This window comes from Aptenodytes forsteri, unplaced genomic scaffold (assembly GCF_000699145.1).
Source record: "Aptenodytes forsteri isolate BGI_AS27 unplaced genomic scaffold, ASM69914v1 Scaffold72, whole genome shotgun sequence".
Lineage (NCBI taxonomy): Eukaryota > Metazoa > Chordata > Aves > Sphenisciformes > Spheniscidae > Aptenodytes > Aptenodytes forsteri.
The window spans coordinates 4,573,021-4,595,764 of record NW_008796193.1 but is presented as its reverse complement, the minus strand read 5'-3'; the positions used below and the strand labels follow the sequence as shown (position 1 = coordinate 4,595,764).

General features: G+C 37.0%; 1 protein-coding gene across 7 annotated transcripts in view; it reads right to left on the bottom strand.

Moving 5' to 3' along the window:
- The window catches only part of NLGN1 (neuroligin 1), a 332,370-nt gene that overhangs the window by 2,729 nt on the left and 306,897 nt on the right, over positions 1 to 22,744 (bottom strand). For 4 of the 7 annotated variants that reach the window (XM_009288022.1, XM_009288025.1, XM_009288024.2 and 1 more), the window contains 2 exons: positions 6,314 to 6,526; positions 940 to 1,729 (listed from right to left, as the gene is read on the bottom strand). In XM_009288022.1, coding sequence (XP_009286297.1) covers positions 940 to 1,729; positions 6,314 to 6,526 — 1,003 coding nt within the window. The remainder of the gene's footprint in view (positions 1 to 939; positions 1,730 to 6,313; positions 6,527 to 22,744) is intronic. The other 3 variants (XM_009288023.1, XM_009288027.1, XM_019474317.1) reach the window with 1 other exon arrangement.

Below are 22,744 nucleotides of genomic sequence, written 5' to 3'. Positions count from 1 at the left end.
ATTAAGATTTTATACTTAATGTTTAAGTCTGCCTTTGGACAGAGCAGAATGCTATTTCCTAAAATTAGAGGCCTTAATAATCTTGATTAGAAACAGCATTATGCAAATGAACCCTTCTTTTACATAGACTTCAGCAACTTCCCTAGTTCCCCAAAATGCTGGTATCTCACACTGAAATCTTTTGCCACTGAGGACAGATTGCCAACAATGTGGTAATGCAGACAAATGTCTGTGAGAGACCAGTGTGAGAGGACATTAAGCTTTGCTTTTCTTTTTTAGTAACATAAAGCTCATAAAGGTCAGCATTTCGGTTCATACGCAGTATCTGTGGCCTTCCAGAGGTGAAAGACCATGGCAGGGCATAATTCACTATAACGCATAGTGATTTAGAGTCCAATGGCCAAAGGTAGAAAAGTGTTTTGAATTACCAGTGAAAGAAGAATTAATGAAAATGACAAAACTTTTCAAGTTTAAAGTCACATATTTTATGGTCAGAAGTGTCAATTTAAAACAAAATACATTATTAAAATAAGCTGTATTATATTTGATGCAATATTTATGTAATTTTCTGTCTCATGGGATGAAAATATTATCAGTGCTGGGGTAAAGGCAGTTACTAATGTAACCATTTTTAACTATACACATATGTTAAATGCTTAGTTTTGCACTTTTCTGGGGATCCCTTAATTATTTTTGTGGAAAAAGTTTTTTTTTAATTTCTTCACGCAGAATATTCGCAAAGATATTTTTTCCCGCTTTTTGCTAGAATGTATAAGTGAGCTGAAGGACATTCCAATAAACATAAATATCCAACCCAATCCTTAATCTCTTATTCATCCTACAAATACAGAGGCATTCCCAAGGGGGATAACCAAGGGAAAGCACTGCATCATTATATCCTGAGTTTGTATACAAGACTATTCATTATCTGGTACTCACCCAGTTTTTGCAAAGTTTGTCCAGTACGTCATCACCACTGCACTTAGCATGACATCATTTTTGGAGAAATTACAAGGAAATAATTCAGTAGGACCAATCATGGGGATTCCTAGTACGTAAGGAACCTCATCTCCATGGGCTGCATCTGCCCACGCAGGTACCTGATCTGTCTGGCAATGATGGTAGAAGGCATAGAAATATGTAGGCGATCCAAAATTTGAGTGAAGATCTGCTGTAGCCACTGCTGGTGCAACCCACTGGTGATCAGTAAACAAAGCCAGCAGTGTTTTCCTTCTGGTCTCAGGATTGTGTCGATCTGCCCAGTCCGTGTACATAAACTTAATAGTTTCCCTCAATATATCTTTGCCTTCAGGGTATCCGTATAAGTTATCGACAAAATTAGAAACTGCAAAGTCAAAATCACTAGCTGATATGCCATCTTCGCTATCCACAATATTTTCAACAAACTTTAACCCTTCCCCTTGGTTAACTCCCAACATGATGTCATAATTGAGGAATTCTCCTTGTTCCATCAATATCTGAGGATCATCTGGTATCACATCGCCATCAATTACTGGTCCAAAGGCTATATGGTATCTTGCTGGTTGAATGTCCTGGTCGACAAGTTCTCTATAAGGCTTCTTCTGTAGACATTCTACCAATTCTACAGTGTCTGACATGTTGCAACCAACTTTTGTAGCCAACATCCTGGCATATTTTGCAGGCTGAAAACTAACTGCCCAGCTGGAGAGAGCTGTTCCGCTTTGAGCTATTGCTCTTTGAAAAAGTCCTGTGGGGAGAAATATTTAAAAACTACTGAAGTGACCTTGAAACAGCTACATACTTGAAAGATTCAAAGGAGTTCTTTGAAACAATAGAAAACTTTAACAGAAGAGATACTTGAATCTTAATAGTACTTAAATACACAAGATGGTGAGATCTGTCATTGTACCTACAGGTAACGTATACAAAATAAATGCAATGTGCGCAGAAATTGAAGTAAATCATTCTACCTCAGTGTAGTCCAGCTAAGGAACAGATTTTCAAAAGAAACTCAGGAAGAAAAAGAAGTGATATTACCTTATGTAGGATAACACTATTAGCTTGAAAGAAATTCCTAAAGTTAAAGCAATTTATAGGTTGGAGGAAAAGCCAACGAGCCTCTGAAATGGATTGGATTTCTGAATATTGTTCAAGCCATCAGCAGCATGCGTACATACAACTATGTGTCAAATAAACCTAATATACTGCTTTTCTGTGTTTTGTTTAGGATTAAACTTGGTGTGAGAGGTGTGGTGCTTTTGAATTGTATATCATAGCAAAAGTTTATATTCTGGAGTAATAGATGAGGAGGTACTAGGCAGCTATTAAATTTATAAGTGTCTGAGAGTCAAGATCCTTTCTTGTAAGGAGTTTTTTTAATGAAGGTTTATAGTGATCACACTTACATAAAAAGGGAAATTATATATTTTACACTATTTAGCTGTGTAATTCAGAGATTTAAACATAAGTTCAGGTATTCATTTAGGGGAGAGAGAGTATGATCTGGTGCTGCATATAGACTTGTAGCAAATCCCAAAGACCTCAGTGCAATTAATTTGAATTTATGCTGATTTAACTAGCACTCTGGACCAGGAATTCTACACACAGAAAAAATAAAATATGTTTAAACTGATGTTTTCCTCTCCCTTCTGTAAGCATTTTTGAGCATATCATGGATGAAAGCCTCACGCCCTTGTAGTCAATGAATCAATCAAATTTTTTGGTTATTGACTTTAATGCAATCAAAAGTCCACCCTTGTTCTGATACTTCTTGTGCTCCCTTTGTGTTGGGGCTTTGCCTTTTCCCGTTCCCTTGAGGAAAGAAGTTCACGTTCTGAAAGACATTTTGAGTCTGAACCTTGCGCAAAATAATGCTCATCTCTAATGTCAGAAACTTAGACTATATTTAGGTAACTGTGTCCTTTCTGTGTTTTTGCATTTTCATGGAAGTGCATCCAGTTCATTTCAGTAGCACATCTTTTGCACTAATTACTGGAAAATATTTTATACTGGACCCTACCTCCTGTAGCTCACTGTGGGTAATACAAAATGGTCTATAGCATACGTAAGTTATGCTGATTTAAGATATATGGGTCAAAATTTGGTTTTACTTATGCTGATAGGCACCTGGAATAATTCCACTGACTTTGGTAGAGTTGCTTAGGGACCGGAAGTGACATCTGGCCTCACTCATTTAATTTTGCTAAGAGTGTATCTTTCGTCCAGTGCTTGATGAATAGCTGGGTACTCCCACTAAAGGAACTGAAGTTAGGTTGCTCAGCTTACCTCAGAATTTTATTCCAATAATGCAAAAGATGGCTTTTACTTTGATACGTAACATATTTCTATTGATAAAAAACTTACATAGCCCCTAAATCAAGCCAGAGACATGCCTTTACAGCCTCTGTTGCAGCACCAGAGCCTGTACACTCAGAAGTTAGTTGGAATCAGTTGCTGCCAGGAAACATTTTACAAACTTCTGAGCAATTTAAAAATCATTCTAGACAGTATTATGTCCAAATCCAAAAGTCTTAAAATCAGATAGGTGTAGGGACTGAAATATGTAAACTCAAGTCTCTCCTTAAATTTATGAGAAGTCATATCCAGGATATTATTTCCTTTCAAGCTATGAGTAAAAAATAAGAAAGAACTTGAGCTATAAAGCAGGTAAAAAGATATTTGCATGTTTACAAGGTCAGATATTGAGCTAGTATAAATCAGCTCAAAGTCAGTGGAATTACGGCAGAGGATCCAGGCATTGTAATAAATGTAACTAAATGACAAAACTGAATTTCACAAAGATGTACTTCGTGATACTTCATAATGTTTCTTTTTTGCATATTGTGTAAATCTATTTTTATTGCTTTATTAAATATCTCTGAACAAGGACAGAAAGTGTAAGCTATGTATTGAGAAAATGCTGATATAAACACTATGGCTTGCTAAGTGCTACATAAACATTAAATGTTGGACTAAGTAAAAGTGGTCAAGTCCTCTGGCCATGAAGTTATCTCAGGAAATGGAACTAATCATCCCTCCTGCTGAAGAATGCTTACGGAAATATTCCTCCTCTCAAACCATTTGGTGAAAAATGAACAACAGTATGAAAAATTATTTTCATTCTGTCACACAATTCCTGGCAGAAATTGGTACCACACAGGATGGAGAACTACATTTTTATCTGATAATGTGTATGATTGTTATAGCTTATGGGCTTCAGACTGATGGAAAGAAGATTTAAATGTTCAATGGACCATATCACTTTGTGACTCCTATCCAAAGTCTCATTAAAGTAAATAAAAATAATTTGCATATATTCATCTACATTTTCAGAGCACTTTCTAAAGATGGGTGCTGTTCTGCCCACTTCCAGATGGGCAGCTATGAACAGCACCATCTTGAAATAGGCTGAATGTGTCCTCTCAACTACCAAGGGATCCTGTCAAAGGGAAATGAAGGAAGCAAAGAGAGCATCCGAATTTACAGCTTATGAAAGAGACTGGTTAATAATGTGAAACAAAAGATTTTTTGAAAATGTTAAGATATTTGAAAATGTTTGAAAACTTGAAATAAGTTTTCTTATTTGAAGCTGACCAATTTTTATTTCAATACTTTTTTTTAATGGCAGGTCTAACCATCCCCAAATGAAACAACATACATGGGGGTGTGGCACATTGTTCTGTTTAATCCGAATTTCAATAAAGCATGTTTTTGCTTTCTTATAAAAGAAATCCTCAAAATTTTACTTTCACAATTGGATTTTAAGTATACTTCTGTAAGCCCTCTCCAGTCCCCTCCCGAATCCTTTGATCTGCTATGTTGGCAAGTTACTGCATCAGTTTCCCCAAACAATTTCTGCTCCTGGCAGAATTCTGGCCATGTGTTAGAATATGACAGGGTAAAATTTGCTGATAAGAGGCAACACATGGCTGTCCAGATATTGTAAATGTGGCATTTCACATTAATGTCATGTTACATCAGGAAGACCAAGATTAAGATAAAGTAAGACTTAGGGGACGATAAACCAGGTGTCCTCATTGAACCTTAAGCTAAATCCTCTATGACAAAAGTTATTTTTGTGAGTTCTGATGAAAAAAGATGGTGCAGTGTGACCCTCGGAGGTAATGCTTACATCTTGTTCTTATAGGCCAGTTTATAAATATGTCCTATTTAACTGCAGGTAGTTATGGAAAAAAAAGATTACATTAAAAATCAAATTGTGGAAATAGACTAAAATTTAAACCACAGTCTATTTTCCACTAGAATTTTCTTGTAAAAGCTATGTTTTTCTCTCATTTAAAATAGTGTAAAGGCCTGATCTAAAGTATCTGTCACTTCTATTGACCTCAATGGGCTCTGCATCATGAGTTTGGGTAAATGCAGCTCTTTTAATGTCAGTTGAATTATTTTTTTATGACTGGCCAGTTAGTGCCCCATGGAGATACAGCAATATAAATTAGTGGAGGATTGTACACACAGAGCACAGTGTGATGTCCCTGGTAAAACTAAACAATACAGATAGAACTGTGTGAAAACAATGAGACAAAAGTAATGTGATCAATAAGCAATAGCCATACAAATGAGAGAAACTGTGTGGAGCTGTGGTGCAAAAATCATAGGAAAAAGAAATAGGGTGCCTCAAACAGCATGTTTTTAATTTCCTGCTGTCTGCCTCAACTAGAGAGAAAAGGTGTTAGTTATGGAATAGGAAAAAACATATAGAAGAAAATCCATTTGCAACTTGGATGCTTTGACAATTTTGGATCATGCATGCAAAACATTCAACCACTTTTTTATTAGATGACAGCAAGTGAAGTTCATGCAGTTTCAGACAAAAGATTTCTGAACTAGGTACTTGTTTCCTTCACACAAAATAATAGTTTTCAGCTGTTCGCCTGAAAAGAGAAACTGTGTCATTTTAGTTTTCTTTAAATTCTACTCCTCACGAGAAACTAAACATGCCTTTTATGACTGTCTGAATATAGATGACCTCATCTACTGTGAGCATGACTGACTGATTTTCCAAAAAGGACACCCTTAGGTAGGAAAGAAAAGAGACAAAAATGATGCACCGAGAAAATGCTGTTCAGAAGTCTGCTATAAAGTGTTTCTACAAAGCTCCATAGGAAAAAGAAGAAAGTGACCCAAAATTTAAACATGCACAGAAGAGTTGAGGGAGAAGGCAGCTTGTACAGCCTTTAAAAAGTTTGCTTAATATTGAGCTGAACTCAACAGTTCATAGGAACAAAGAAAAAATACAGAGCATCACATAGTACTAATGGCGGTGGCATGCAGACACCAAAATTGTCAAAATTTGCAACCTGCATAATACCTTTGGTTGAATTGCTCCAACGGTTACCTTCAGAATAATGGGATAAAGTCAACAGATTGACACATGAACCGCCTGCACCAGATCCAAAAACAGTTATTCTTAATGGGTCACCACCAAAGAACCCAATATTTTCACTAGTCCATCGCAAAGCTTGAATTAGATCAAGGAGGCCATAGTTTCCTTTTGCTGCTTGGTCCCCAGTGCTCAAAAATCCTGTGAATGGAAATGAAAAAAGAAAGGGTTAGCAAGTCCTCTTCTGAGTAATCCTTTTGCAATCTTCTAAGTAAGATGTCAAAAGTACATGCCATTAAATATTATGGAACTACATAATTTTCCATATTCACTGGACAACAATTTGCAATTTTGCACTCTTCCTGAAACAAATTATTTGGTATTCACCCTTTTGGCCATGATATATTAATGTAGGGAAGATGAAGATACATCCCAGGCAAAATACTCGGCTAAGTCTTAACAGGTCACAACCTATTACTCCCAAAGACTTCATGTTGATTGTACTAAGTTTAAGAGTAAACATTTAACAAACAGATATGCTGCAGTTATTTCATAAGTGATTTGGTCAACTGTGTATTGCACTTCTGTACTTAGATGCAGCCATGAGCTTTGCACATGCCTGAGAGGTAACGGTTACACTTCTTTGTAGACTGTGTTTGGTTATGTCCTGGCAACACACTATCTTTTCCTTTTTTCTCCCCCCAAAAATGCAGCTTATGTCACAGGACAAGCCGGGTTGAACAATGTGAGCAGCTCTCAACTCCCTGAGCTCCATCCCATAGTCATTAACCTGAGTTAATTGAATCTACATTAAATGGATAAAGACAATTTAAGCTGTTTCCATGACCCCTTAACATCAAAAAGATGCTCTCCGGTAATCCGGAGAGCACAAGAATTGCTCCCTTTTATTCATACTGGAAGAAAACCGGCAGAAGAAGTCAGGTACAGGAATGACTGTTTTATACTTTATTCCCAGAAATACCCTCGTATTTAGTATTGCTGTTACTCTTGTCATTAGAACCTAGTGACTCTAGAAGGTGGACAATAAAAACTTCGAAGAAAGTCTCTGTTGATAAAAGACATTGCTTTGCTTTTGGATCCCATTTGTTGACATTTCCAATTTTCTCAGCTTAACGAACAAATGTTTAAATAATACCAGCATTATGAAGTAGCCCAGTGCCACCATTTGCATATCAAACTGATTTAATGCTCACTAAATCAACAGTGTAACTGTTTTTCAGTACATGCTTTATAGAAAAATGCAACCATTACAACAATTATTTCCACATTAATTAGATATTAGTGGGTCTTCTAGTCTCATCAAAGTTCTACTGATTTAACTCTCTTGAGTGCAGACAGCCTACTCAAAAGAAGTTTACAGTAGTTTTTCAGTCAAATGGCTCTCAAAGGAGTCCTACTGTTTCATTATGACAATAAAAGCAGCTTTTGAGACATTTCTAACAAGACAGACACGTGTGCGTATACATATATAAAGTAAGGATTTAACAAGAATACATAGATGCATGCGTGTACCTATATTCATGTATATAATGAACATGTCATTTGTTACTTTATTATTATTCTGATTTCACTTCAAATGGCAAGCTTACATTTGGCATTCTGTTGTATGTGTAGACATTTATACTAACAGACCTTCTTTGCTGTAAACTGCACTGAACGCTAATTGGTCTCGCTGCCTCCGTAGTTGAGCTATGCTCCGTTTAGAGCGAGCAGCTTTGTTTGTGTAGGTCAGTCCTGATTTTTGTTACCATGGAGAGGGAACAGGAAAGTGGCATAAGGTGCCAGGCCAGCAATTCTCCCACTTCCAGACCTAATGTACCAAGTCTAATGGCATACTTTATTCACTGTAGCCGTAGTAAATTGTTACTCTGATACTGGACTTCAAAATAACCACTATTCTACAACTAAAGTGTGCCACAATTACTACTTAACTGCATAAAAAAGCAAAGTAGCATCACTACCATAGAAGAAAATACCACCTTGATATTCAGGGAAAGCCCAGAAATGAAGTCATAAATATAATCAATTCATTCTCATTTTACTATAACAACTCAGTACTGAGTTGACATGAATATGATGTTATTTTACTCTGCTTCACTCTCTTTCATTTTCTTCTGTGTAGCCAGAGGGGCTGGTGTGCATGCCTATGTCAAAGGATGGCCCCAGTATAATCCTTCCTGCACAGAAGCACTCATTCCTGACTTCACGCTCCAATAAAATGCTGTCCCCCATAAATAGTTTTTAAGGACACAGAGAGATGATGTCTTCGAATCTATGATAGCAAATCTAATGAAAGCTTCCTAACCAGTCTCACTGCCTTTGTCAGCCTGCTTGGAGTTGAGGGATGGTACCAGTGACTGTAAGAAAATTAAAATGTAGGAATTTATGGGAACTACAGGAGCCTGTGGCTGCACATGCTGGGAAAGTCTTCCCCTTTCTCTGTGTAAGTATATGACTGTACAAAATCTGTGACAAATCTGTTCATCATATTAAGCACATAAGTAACTGCACTGATTTAAGGGATTAGAGGAACAATTGACACTGGGGGTCCTTGAAACACAGGCAGCAATGAGATGAGAGCAGTTAGAGCAGTTACCAAAACTGTGCCCTAAACAAGTCCCTCTTTGCTTTTTCCCCTTTCCCTGGCTTGCAGGTTCCCTGAGCCTGGACAGGATCTGCTCTCAGCAGAGCTGCAGCTTTGGTTCAAAAAGATCCTGTTGATTTCTCAAAGTGATTTCAAGGCACTTACTAGGAAAATAGGTGGTAGGGTTATAGCTGAGATACAGTGATCGCCCTGAAGGAAAACGCATGCTAACACTCAAACTTTCTGAAAAAGTTGTTTTCCATACTCTGTACAATATGCAGCAAAGTGGGAAGCAAGTAAGTCTTTGCCTGGAAAAGCAACAGATGAAAACTGTAGGTAAAGCTTTAGGGCAATCCCCTGCTGTTAAATGAGTTCACATCAAGACCAGAAGCTTGATGGGGAAATGGGAAATCCTTGGGAAACTATAAATACAGTAGTTTTAAAGAATCTTTGCGAAAAGGATCTTAAAAAAGAGAGCAAAAGTGGAAATATCTTCTGTTGCTAAAAGCAGACACCAGGAACCTTGCATTCAGTTCAGGAAATGTGCCAGAAGGGGGAGCTTTCAGTTTATTAAAAAAAAAAAAAAAAGGGGAAAAAAAAGGAAGTATTAGTAATATTCTCCTCATTTATCTATATTAGACAAATTATGACTTGTGTCCAGAGCGGCAGCTCCGATGCAAAAGAAATATCTCACGCCTCCTCAGCAAGAACCACATTGGCTGACTTCCATATCTACACAAGATGGATGATTATTGATGTTGACTTTCATGACATGAAACATTTCTATCTCATTTTTCAGAACCATAAGAAGCCTGTTAATATCGCCACCTGTTCATGCCTTTTTTCTTGCATGCAGTAGTATCAGCATGGCTTAGAAGCATTCAAAATGTCATGAAATCAGAGATAGGACTGATAAAACAGATGAGGTTTTTCTTTCGAGTTTTGGGTTTTTTTTTCTAGCGAGGAGTGCCTCAATACAGATAAACTCATCTAACTAAACACCTGTAGAGAAATGCTTTAACACACAGCATCATACCCAGTCTGTAGGTCTGTGGGTGCAAGTAATTATTCCTATTTATCACTTAGATAAAATAGAGATTGCAAAAATATGTTTTGTCTTTATCCCAAGAGGAGCTTTCAGAATGTAATTAATATAGATACCATACATTTCCATGCATTTCTATGACATGTTCATTACACTATCTAGATATTAAGCTAGCAATTTTGAGTCACAGAGGTGAACCTGCTCTTGCTGAAAAGGGCTTGCGTGTCTGAAAGCTTGTCTGTTTTTTAAACTGTATCAGCTAGTCTATTAAAATATATTATCCCTTTCTGCAAATGCTGTCTTGTTATTGTCCTTGGATTGTCGTCTCACCAAGAATGCTGCTATCATATGCTACCACCTTTTGCTCTTGCAAAAAAAGTGAAGTAAATTATTCCTTATTTTAGTTATTCCAGGAAGACATCTGCAAAAAAAATTATTTTTGCATTATTCTCTAAAAAGGTCAGATTGAGCTAATTTTGTTCTATAATTAAGTCCTTCTACTGGAAATATTCCAACCATCAGCTGAACAATTGCTATTTTATATTCTGAATGGAGAGGTTATCTCTTCTTTTATCTCCTCCAAAGGAGCAGACTCTAATAGAATTATGGAAGAGAGGATGTGGTCTTTTGTGAGTTTAAGAAAGAGATTTATTAAGCTCATTTGGACCACTTCTCTGTTACATGTCCATTAGACAAATAGGCAGTGTGCGCCACAACCAGGCCCTGCATTTTGTGTTAAGATAAATTTTAATGCTTTATAGGCTTATCTCCCTGGGTAATGATTTCTGCTTGTCATTCAGATAAATCTTTTTCTAATATGATTCCAGCATTTTTGAAGAGTAAATAAAATAATAGAGTTGGGAAAGTGAAAATATTTTTTTTGAAAACTACAGTAGATTGAATTATTTTAAGCTCTGGCCTAATTTGAACATTCAAATTAATGCAGAGGGAAAGGCCAAGACAGAATTTTTCCTAATGTAAGGAACTGCTACAACCCCATGATGCAGTAAAAGGCTAGGCACGGGCTGGTGGATACGTAAGAGAGAACCAAACCTTCCCTCTGATGAGTTCTGTCCATATAAGTGTTTTATACCCCAGTCACCTTAGTGACTGGATTAATGTAAGGGGAAGAATGTCTTTCTGGACCAAAAAAACATCTGCCTGTGAAAAAATACATGGTAACAAATGCTACTCTAAAAATAAAACAGAAGAGCTTATAAAAACTGGTCTGACATGCTTAAAGGGTTTTTTCAAAGACCTGTGTTACTGAAAGCAGAAGCGCTTAAGACTTGAATATTACCCACCTGTTTAGGCATATGTTAGAATAGTTTAGCTATGTTTCCAGTTACAATTCCCTATGCAGTCAAATGTCATCTTTTATTTTGTTAAAAGCAAATGTTAAATTGTACAAGTATAAATGCATCAACGCATAGTGGAAGAATACAGGACATACTTTGAGGGAAGAATTTATATTCCCTCTGGATTGCAAGTTCCTTGGTTAGGACTTTAGTTTGACACCTTCTATTAATATTGAATAGTAATTGCCATCTACAGAAAATTTCAGTTGCCCTTTAAACTATACCTACTCAGTTAGAAATGTGAGCAAGATAAGCGAATTTTAAGCAATATGGTTAAACTTAAAGAGCACATTTGTTTTCATCTTAGACATCTCTCTTGAATTCGCATCAACTAACTAATCTGAATGAATTACGTGGGCAGCAGCGCTGTGAACATTAATGTATATGTGATATTCATGAAGCAGAGGATACTGCTTCTCGCTTTGCTGAGCAGCACATCCTAATATTAATAGCATATTTTAGTAATGGATAAGGGATAAGGTGACTAAAAGGACTAGGAACTCCCATAAGGAAGACGTAGGAGAATATAAACTATTCAGTGCAAGAAAAATATTCCTTTGTAGACATCTGCAATATACCTCTGCTCGAGAATCAGATAAGCAAGTCTTCTGAAAACGCTGCTCAATCAGGAGTTTTGTATCAAATTCATTTAATATACAAAAAAGTAATTGCAACATTAGCAAAGTACTCGTCTGTTTCTGTAGCTTTCTGCCACATACATATTCGTAATAAGATTAATGATTTCTGAATTGCAAGATTTTAGTTTAAGTCCATGAGATGTGCAGAGTATCCCGCTACATTTTAATGCACTTTTTCCTGGCTGTTTAAGATACATGAGACACTGCATTTATATACAGATTTTGTTTTATGTATAGAAGATAAATTAATATGTCAGAATCTTTGCAGGTGGACACACTGTAACTGTACTTTTAAACAATTAGAAGACAAACGTTCTGTTGCAAAATATTTGTTAACAGATGTACAGAGTATCCCGCTACATTTTAATGCACTTTTTCCTGGCTGTTTAAGATACATGAGACACTGCATTTATATACAGATTTTGTTTTATGTATAGAAGATAAATTAATATGTCAGAATCTTTGCAGGTGGACACACTGTAACTGTACTTTTAAACAATTAGAAGACAAACGTTCTGTTGCAAAATATTTGTTAACAGATGTACATTGTGACGGGGCTCTGAGCAACCTGATCTAGTTGAAGATGTCCCTGCTCATTACAGGGGGGTTGGACTAGATGACCTTTAGAGCTCCCTTCCAACCCAAACCATTCTATGATTCTGTATATTATATGCATATACTTGCAAAGTATTCACTTTTCATGTAGTAAGGTTATGTGACTGGTCACATAAATTGTTTGAAAACTTACTTATATTTTCTGATGTCATACCATAAACTTTATAAATTAAGGACAAGTATCTTCCATACAAATAGCCTGCACTGATTTTTTCAGCCCACAACTCTGTTTTGGGATGTGTTAGGCTTGCATTTCTGCCGTGATCAAGTTGTGACTACCAAAAGAGCTGAATGTGCCATACAACACTGATCGAAGTGATGGGGGGGACCAGGAAGGGTTCTGATATGAGGCCAGTTTAATTGCAAATGTCCTAGAGCTGTGGAATTTTATATTTTTTTTTTAACAAAGACTCTCTTATAGAATGAAAATCCATCCATTCAATATGGCTGGACTACATGGCTGACTTGAAAAGAACAGCTCAGAAACTGAAAAGTTTTTTGTGAGTAGTTTTTCCCACTATTCACGTAACCTCAGTCATAACTGGTACAACAGTACCAACTTCACTGGCCAGTGCTATTGTGCCAGCAGTTAGCCTTTGGAAATTCCCATTCATTTCACCAGAGTAAACAATGTACAGAATTGAATCAGTAAATATAAGAACTTGTAACTATATCCTTGGGCATTTTGAAAGTATACATGGAGAAAAGTGTGTGATGATGTATAAAGTTGGATGTGCTTTTTCAGCATTGCTATTTTACTACTGGAATTTTTAACACTCCTCCCAGAGTACCAAACCCTTTGAATTAATATTAGTGAAGTGGCCAGAGCCTACAGAGAGGCTGGGCTTTCCTTGTGGCTTTCTGAAACAACAGAAGTTTTCCTTTCCTTGCATTTTACTTAATTTCTTTTCCCGTGAGAGGCTAAACGAACTGACCACTGCAAGTTACAGAAGGCCCTTACAGCTGTTTCGGTCTGGCATCTGTCACTTGCCAGCACTGATGCATTACAGCAAACTTCTAGTATAGAGGCAGATTGTGAAAGACTGCAGTGTCTCACATCAGAGCACTTTATTCCATTGTCAAAGATGTATTAGCACAGCTTCACTGGGTGCAATGCAGCCCAAAGCAGGCTAACTCTCAGTCTTTTTCCAAAACACAGGTTCTCTTTCACAGGCTATATCAAAGTCCTTTAAATGTCAAAGTCTGGATGAAGCTAGATTTTTTCTTATCCTGGAAAATTATCCTCAACCATTACAGAAGGAAGGAAGATGCTTAGATTTACTGTGATATTCTTGGCAAGTATGTCGTAGATGTTGAAGCAGTCTGAGATTATAATTTCTAGCATTCGCTGAAGGCTGTGAGAAGAGGGTGACTCTCTTTGCCTTTAAAGTTTCAGTAAAAAGATGATAAAAGTCTGAGAGTGCTTTCAAAAGCTTTAGCTGCCTTTGCTTCATGTGGCCAATGGTTATTTTCCATTCTGCCTTGTCTGTCATGTCGGAACAATTGTGGGCAGTCTCTCAAATTCTGTGTATTCTCAATGCGTGAGACATGTATGTTATTGGTCCCTGTGACAATCCCAAGCTTGCACATGGGGTCGTGGTATGGGGCAGGCCCACACGATGAAGCAGGTCAATGTTTGTTTGTAAAGTACCGAGCTGGCCGGTTTCTCTGCCTGCAGCACGGCGTGGTGCAGTGTTGTTTCTCTCCAGCTCTCCCAGCCCACGTGTCAAGCGTGACCGGTTAGTGGGTCACAGCTCCCGCAGTGTGTGGCAGGCTTGTCAGACGTGAGCAATAGTGAGAATACAAAAAGTCAGATGTTTGTTACAGTACTGTCGGCTGTGGAGACAAGTTTCACAGAAGCAATTCTCTAAGCCCGTGTGGTAGAGTTGGTATCGGGGTGGGAAGTGTAAACTGATCCTGTGCTCTGCAGGCAGTTCTTGCAGCCAACGTTTTGGCTTCAGTGCAGGGAGCACGGATAAAAGGGGCTTCAGCTGCCCTCTGCTTGTCAGACCTCTACTCTAAGTACAACATAGCTGGTCCCAAATGATCACCCGAGAGATCAGCTCTATAGTAGCTTATTATAGATGATCTTTACTGAAGAGTCAAATGAAAGTCTGATAACAATCTCAGAGATACTTTGAAAGAGTTATGTAAGCAATAGGGCTAGTCCACTAGAAGTGATCTTAATACTGATTTCTGGATACGCTCTAAAAGGAAAAAAGAAAAGGAGGAGGCAAGTCTAGTCTCAGAAATACAGCTGCAGAAACTAATTTTACAGGATTTTAAGTGATGTGTGCTGACACATATTGGAAAGTAGAAGGAAGCTTTAAGAATCGATGAATGACATTTGGCGTAGGTGGACACAAAAGGCAGTTGGAGTACGTTTGATTTGATTGTCTCCTCTTCTTCATTAAAAACACAGAAAAAAGATGGGGTTTGCTATAGAAAAGAGCAGATATCTATGAATATTTTCATCTCTGAAAAAATAAGCAATCCTGCTGCCAGCAGAGAACATCTGCATAAATGCCTTCCACAAGGTAAAAATCATAGTTGTTAGTACATGGCTGAGTCATGCTCTAGGGTGACACAACTTTTAGTTTAAAGTATTTTTAAGTTGCATACAAACTTTTCACAGGAAATGAACAATGCTGTATTATAAGTAATACAATAACAATGCTCTTATGAATGACCGTCTTTGAGAACTTTCACAAAAATATAAATAAAATCAATAGTCTCTAAAAGACAGCATGGGCAAAACCAAATGTTATTATAGGATAAAGTGTGGAGTAATAAAATCAAACTCATACTGATCCTTTCAAGTATACTCAGCTAAAGCCCAAATGATAAGGAAAGGCTACCTGAGAGAACAGAAAAGTCCGTAGCCAAAGCCATCACTTGACTTTCCTACTTGGCAGAAGAAAGCGATGCCCCAAGGGAGAGATTCTTGTCTTCACCAGGATTGAGTGCACAGCTGTCCCAGTCCTACTTACTTCAAGTAGTACAATATGCAAAATTAAGTATCCCACAGCACATTGCATCAAATATCTGTCCTTTACTATGGTCTTTCAGCATCCCCGTTTTCAGTAGCAAGATCAGAAACAAGGCATTACGATATGCTAGTCTTTCATGCAACATGCCATAACTTTTAACTTCAGATGATACAATTAAAGGGAGCAGCTACAAACCTAGAAAACATGTTATAGTGGAGAGTTAAGAAATATCAATGCTCTTAGTGTGCAAGGCTTTAAAAATCAAAATTGACCCCATAAAAAGTCTGCTTTCCATTTTCCTTCAAGATTTGGGCAAAATGAGTTCATTATCTCAACATAGCCGAGGTGTTATTTGAAGATCTTTCTACCCAATATATTTCAGAAATTTTTGCTATATAATGAGCTGTGTAATATGTGCAGCTACTTAGAACTACATGTAGTTCAGATTCAGCTTTCAAAAGCATCTTTTAGGTAGTACCTTTTAATTGATGGTTACATGCCAGAGAACACTTTTTCTAACTTAGACCTGGAAATCGTCTTTGCTTTATAATGGTCCCTCTGGTTGTATATTAGTATATGTTTTCAGTAATACCACACAGTCTTTCAGAATTTTGAATATGTATGTGGATGAGAGAAAGTATAGGTTTAATTTCACTAGAAGGGAAAATTCGTATTTTAGAAATAAGAAAATCATAATTACAAGTTCCATTGAGAGGGACAGCACCATAATTTTTGATACTTCTTCACAGTGTTGAGATTTGCAATGAGGGTCCAATCAATGCTAATATATATTCTATGAGCTGATGAAAGGGAAGTCATAAATCTTCATGTAAAACTGTATATGCAAATCACTAGTTAGAAGCCTAGCAGCTATTTGAAAGTGCAATCTTTCAATCAGAACACAGAAATTATGGTGCTAATTTACTGTGAACTCCAATCTCCTTATTTGAAAATAAATAGAAAAGATTAACCCTTGGACCAATTTACCAAGAACTGCATTCAGTATGTCAACACTTGCATTTTTAAGTCAGAACTGGAGGCTTTCTAAAAATATGTCACTGTTCAGATAAGATTTAATTCAGGACAGTTTTACGAACAGTATAATACAGGTAGAGGTCATACCAGATGATCACAAAAATGCCTTCTCGGTTTTGAATGTGTGACTTAAACAACGCACGAGACTTAAATAATCAAGATCTGACTTCTATAGCCTGATCAGTGCAGATAGACCCTTTAAATGTACTGGGAATTGAAATAAGTTATGAGAAAGCCTGAGAAATAAAGCTTTTCTATCTTCCTCCTTTCTCTCTTCCTCTCCCTTTCCCCTTCCCTTCTCTTTTCTTTTTGCAAAGCTTAATCTTATTTAATCAGTGTCAACATTATTTTTGGAGTTCTGTCATTCATATGAATTTATATATGGGTCCACTATGCTCTTTGAAATATACTTGGGGGCACACAATCAATTTATCGCTTGACAAATCATAGGGAATACCTGGCAATATTTTTACACCTGTGATAATAATGTGCCATGCTGTCTACAGATGCTATGTGGTTGACCAACTCCTTGACCTACCTGTGGCATCGCATCCACATCTGTTTCCTTGCTGCAATACAATATGCAGGGGTACCACAGTGATCAGAAAGATGACATTCTGCTCTGTCCCTTTAAACACCTAGAGGCATATTTGTCTTACTGTCCACTGTATTTGTGGCTATCTTAGCCTGCATGTAAGAATAACTTCTAATAAGAAATAGTAAGTAGAAAAAGCAGCAATCCAGTTTCAGTTTGAATTGTAAAGTGAGGCATGTTGGAGCACACTGCAACACCACCATAATTATAGCACATCAGGTTATACATCACGGCTTGTTATTGCAGCTGCCATTTGTATTTATGATGGCAGAGGTGCTGAATCTATTCTTACCCAGAGAAAAGGACTTGTCCAACAGTGAGAAAACTAAGAAATATAGCAGGTTTTCAACTTATACCTGTGGACCTCTAAAAGTCTATGGACTACTTTTCAGGGGTCAAAGATCACTAAGAAAAGCAAACCAATTAAGAGCAAACACAAACATACTTTATGACTGTCTGAGCCACTAGGGAAAATTTTGAGAGGTCTGTAACAAAAATATGTTGCAAACAACTATCTTCATACACAGGCTTGTACTAGCAAGATTCTTATACTGTTTTCATTGCTATTAACTGAACACCAGAAACATTTGTAAGAGCATATATGCCTAGACAGAGGCATAAAATCTAATTTTCTGGTAAATATCTATCAGTTCTGGTAAAATGTGAAGTAACTAAGATTTAACTGCATCACCATATGCCAGTTCCTTTCTTACACGGCATCCTGCCTCTCCTGGTACAATTTTTGCTTTCTGCTGTGTCTGAATTTCCTGTTTCACAGGGCAAGGTACTTTATCTTTTTACAATGATTTTACTGTGCTGCAACACACATTTTGTGTCTTAAAGGCAGGGAGCTGAAGAAAAGTCAAGAATAGGATGAGGGTAGCTGTTACAGAGACGGTAACTGCCATTTACCATAAAAAAATTATTGCTATTAAACTATTCCTCCCCAGCAGAATCCTGAGGGATTTGGCCACTGCTGACTGTACAGCTGTTACACAAGACAGTAGGACATAAAAGACATGTATTAATATATAAATCATACACACAACTCCTGTGTATCTCTTCTGAGCAGTCTTATAAAATACCTGGTCATAACTTTTCTAGCAACAATGTAAATAAATACAAGATGTCAAAGAATTGTCCTTAGTCCAAGGAAAAGGAAGGAAAAAAGCCTCAAATCCACACAAAGTTAATTGAGGCTAGAATCACTGCAGCTCCATCCATTGCAATTTCACATTGGTGCACTTCAATTAAGGCATAATAAGAGTGCAAAGTAATTTATACTTATAGATTAGATGTCGTCTGTGAAAAATCACCGATTAACTCAAAGTAGGCTTCTGGAGTACCATAAGAACAAATGTTGTAGTACTCTGAGTTTTGCTTTTCAGTTAGCACCTTGAAACCACAAAAGCAAAGCTGAAATACCTTTATTTAAAGGTATTAGTAAGAAATACTTTATATGCGTGGGCACACACAGACACATGCTATCAGCATGTTGATCTTCAGGCTTCACTAAATAAAGTTTCATTCACCAATAAAGTACCAACACAAAAAGGCCTGTACTCTTTCCAATAATGATCTCAAATGTTTATTCAGTTGCTGAAAGGCAATTTTTTTACTCTGTTTTGTTACAATTAGAGAATTCTTTGAAAGATTGCCTACAGCAGCCTCAACTAAATGCAGAGCTCTAGCTTTCCATAAGGTGTTGCATCCTTTCATTCCATTCCAAAATGAGTATCATATGCATTACCACTACATGATCTGAGAATATGCATATACCCATGTACAGATGGACCAGGCTCATTGCTATTCAAAATCTAACTAATTCTGGTGAAGTCAAGAAAATCTGCCAGTTCAAACCAAGCAAGGGTGTGATTCCAGGCCCTTAATCTTTTGAGATATGTAAAAGCATGACATTAGTAAGTGCATTCATAGATACTGCATCAAATGTACAGCATCAACAAAGTGGCTAAACTAAATAATATTTAATGGGTAGCAAAAAATAACTGATGTTTCCGATAATTAAGTATGTGAGATGACTGGAAGCTGAAGTAAGATTCTGGAAATCTTTGAAAAGAAAAATGTGTGTACATATGCCATCCAGCTCCCAATAACTGAGATTGCTCCACATGTAAAGAGTTCTGCAACAAATACAGTGAAAGAAAACCAGAGTCCAGATGAGGTGAATATACTGTGAAAGATGCTAACTTTGCATTTACTGCCCCTATATTCGGTGTACAGTAGGAAGCCAGGTATTCCATATTGCCTAATTGGAGAGTATCACATAACAGCCTCATCTAGCATGGCTAGTTTCACCTTTTTGCCATAAGAATACAGAAACCTGGTAAGTAGCAAAGTGAGGAAAATAAAAACAACAAAACCTAAATTATTTCATGTTTCTGTCATGTATTTTAAAATCTAACACTTCTTTGAAAGCTACTCTACAATTATAAAGTAATACTTTGATATTATATTTGATACACTATACAACTGCACGGTCTTTGAGTAGGAGGATTCTTTTATGGGGAGGCTGATATTCTTCAGTTACTCACATTTGGATGAAATTAGGTGTCTTGAAGCTTACAACAGCCACTTGCAGCCAAACTGAGAGAAGGAACACGAGTCAGAGGTCACAGGGAAAAAATTCTCAGCCCTGAGTAAGAACTGAATTTATACAAAATGGTCACGTCTAACAAAACAGTGCTCAGAAGAAGACAAGAATGTCAAGCACCTTCTATAAGGCAGCTAAGAAACATTATGGCAAAGAGTGGCTTGCTCAGAGGCATCAGTTTTCTATTTTGCCATTACAATTCTTATAGCTTACTACAAAGTGAACTGATAGCACAGTATTCACACAGTAAGTAAAATGGTGCTAATTTGTTTTTAACACTTAACCACATACTACAGGTTCTAAAGGCACTTTCTTAGCCTCAGATGAGTTGGAAAATCTAATCTGTGCTAATTTTCCCAGAAACAGATGGTGCATGAATTAAACTGTGTAGACTCTTTTAAGCTTCCATTCTCACTAGGTCCCTTTTGGGATAACTAATGTTCATTTCTTAAGGCTCTATTCTCCTGCATTTATTTCTCTTAAATAACTGAAAACAGCCTCCTTAATTGTATAGGAAGATACACTCAATGGGAGAAAAGTCGCAGAATTTGGGCCTTCAAGGGATTATGTTATGTACGCGAAGATTGTCACCAAACCCAGTATTTTTTGCATGGACGGTACAATGGTATCTGTGTTATTTACAATGGGAAAATGTTTCATTCCAGGCCAAGAAATATCATTACCTATGGAAGGTAAATAAAGCCAGGACTATGCCAGTAAACCTCATTCACATACATCACTTGAAGGCAGGAGGTATGAACTCATAGGACTAAAGACCACCTCATCTGAAAAGAAAGACCACAGACAGTAGGTATTAACAGGTGATTTTAGCTGTTGTTTATTATTGTAAAAGGCTTAAAACCTCACCACAGCCCTGGGCTTAACTATGTTAGAGAGGTAACAAAGGCTGTTCTTAGGCTTTATGTGAAGGAAAGGAATCAACATGTGGAAAAGAAAAGTTGGGAAGGTGAAATAATATTAAAAGAGAGTTTATTAAACCAACATGACTCACAGTTTCTCAGTAGCCTAAGAGAAGCAGATTTCTGCCCATGCTGTTGCAATATCATAATCTTTAAAAAAAAAAAAGTTTCACAAAACCTGCGGTAGCCAATTGGAAGATACCCTGTTCTCCTGGAGATGCTGCACATCTCCTTGCACAGCATCTCCCATCTCTCCCTCCTCTAAGTCAGACATTTCCGTACGGTGCGTAAGCAAGCTCAAGTCCCAAGGTCTACTCTGATTTCAGTCATGATCTGCTCCTTAAGGGAGCAGGTTGAGGGAACAGAATATAAATGGTCTATTACTGTTCTTCCTTTATATGACATTTATATGTTGCCGTGAATTACTCTGGAATCAGGATGGTTTACAGGATGTTATGTTTTTATCCTCACCCTGAATAATAAGGTAGTAGTAATACTTGGTTCATAGGAACAAGGAGACATAGCACAAAGAACAAAGAGGGAAGCGACACACCCAAGATTATAGAGGAAAGCTGTGGTGGAATAGGTAGTTGAACCTGCCTCTGAATTACGAGGCCAGAAATAGGATCTGGTAGCATGAAATTTTAAGCATGAAATAGCTAGAGAATTATTGTGCCATTATATTTTGAAGATTTTTTGCAACCACATGCCCACCTTTAAAATTCCAGTGTGAACGTTCTTTTAACATACTGTATAATGTAAGCTGGGTGCTAACTGATGAAATAAATTGAGTTTCAATAGTCTTTGCTCAACAACACACCCCAAATGACACATCAGTAATTACCATCAGATCTCAAGCAACATCCTGACAAAGTTATTGAATGTAAAGCGCATCTGCTAGATTGCAATGGATTGCATTCTTGGTATGCTCGAGATTTGTCAGAAAATGTATTTCTACTCAACATTAATTCTGCTGACTCCGAGGATTGTTTCAGTTAACAAAGGCATCTCTGACACTGCAATATAGAATCATGTCCCATTTCTGGCAATGTACTGCTAGCAAAATACCAGCTGTTTTCAGTGGAGGATCAGTGTGATACAATGAGTCGATGTGCTGGCTTGATTAATCTTTATATGATTTCTCAGCTTCTAACATAACGTGCATAACTTTATATTTGTAGTCAATGGTGTAGAACATCGCTTGACAGTTAAAGTACTTATGTTCTTGTTCTTTACTCATGAGACAGTTACTGAAGAAACTTCACCTCTTTTAATTTGTTAACTTCTGAAAACAGCTGTGATGGGTTGACTACATAGACTATAGAAAGGAAGAGAGTGGCTCAATGACTAGCAGTTTCATTTAGTATCATTCTGTACATCACTGGTGTTTTCCTCCTTCAGAACAAAAGGTACCACACGGTTTTTGCTTTTCAGTGATCCATCCGTCAAATTCAAAGAAGGTGATGAATCATAATTTCAAAATACTAATTTTGAAAATGTTTTGCTAATTCTTATGGAAAAATCACATATGATCTAAAAAATAAGTAGAATATGTCCCTAAATGTTTAGAACTAGTCTCAGTAATTTTAAGACAATATATTTCTTTCTAGGGTAGAAACTAGAACTTCTACTGTATCCTTCTTTCTTCTCCTCAGAATTGCAATTCATTGCTGTAAGTTTGGAAGACTATTTAACAGCATTATGGAAGACCATTTAAAAGCATTACAGTGGCTGGAATGCTGTGCTTCCCTCTGCTGTCAATAAGCCAATCTCCAGCTATCACAGTCTATATGGAGGTAGATCTGATCAAACCTCGAACTGATTTTTTTTCCTAGTATTCTCAATACTTTTTCAGTTCTTTAAATATATAGTTTATATTAAGTTTCCTGGTGTCATTAGTTATATGTGTTAAAAACTAAAACACATATATTGGTGTCTGCTTCATTCTAAATCATTTTTAAATACTGCTGTGCACTGCCCCAGCTATTGTTTCACAATATGTATACA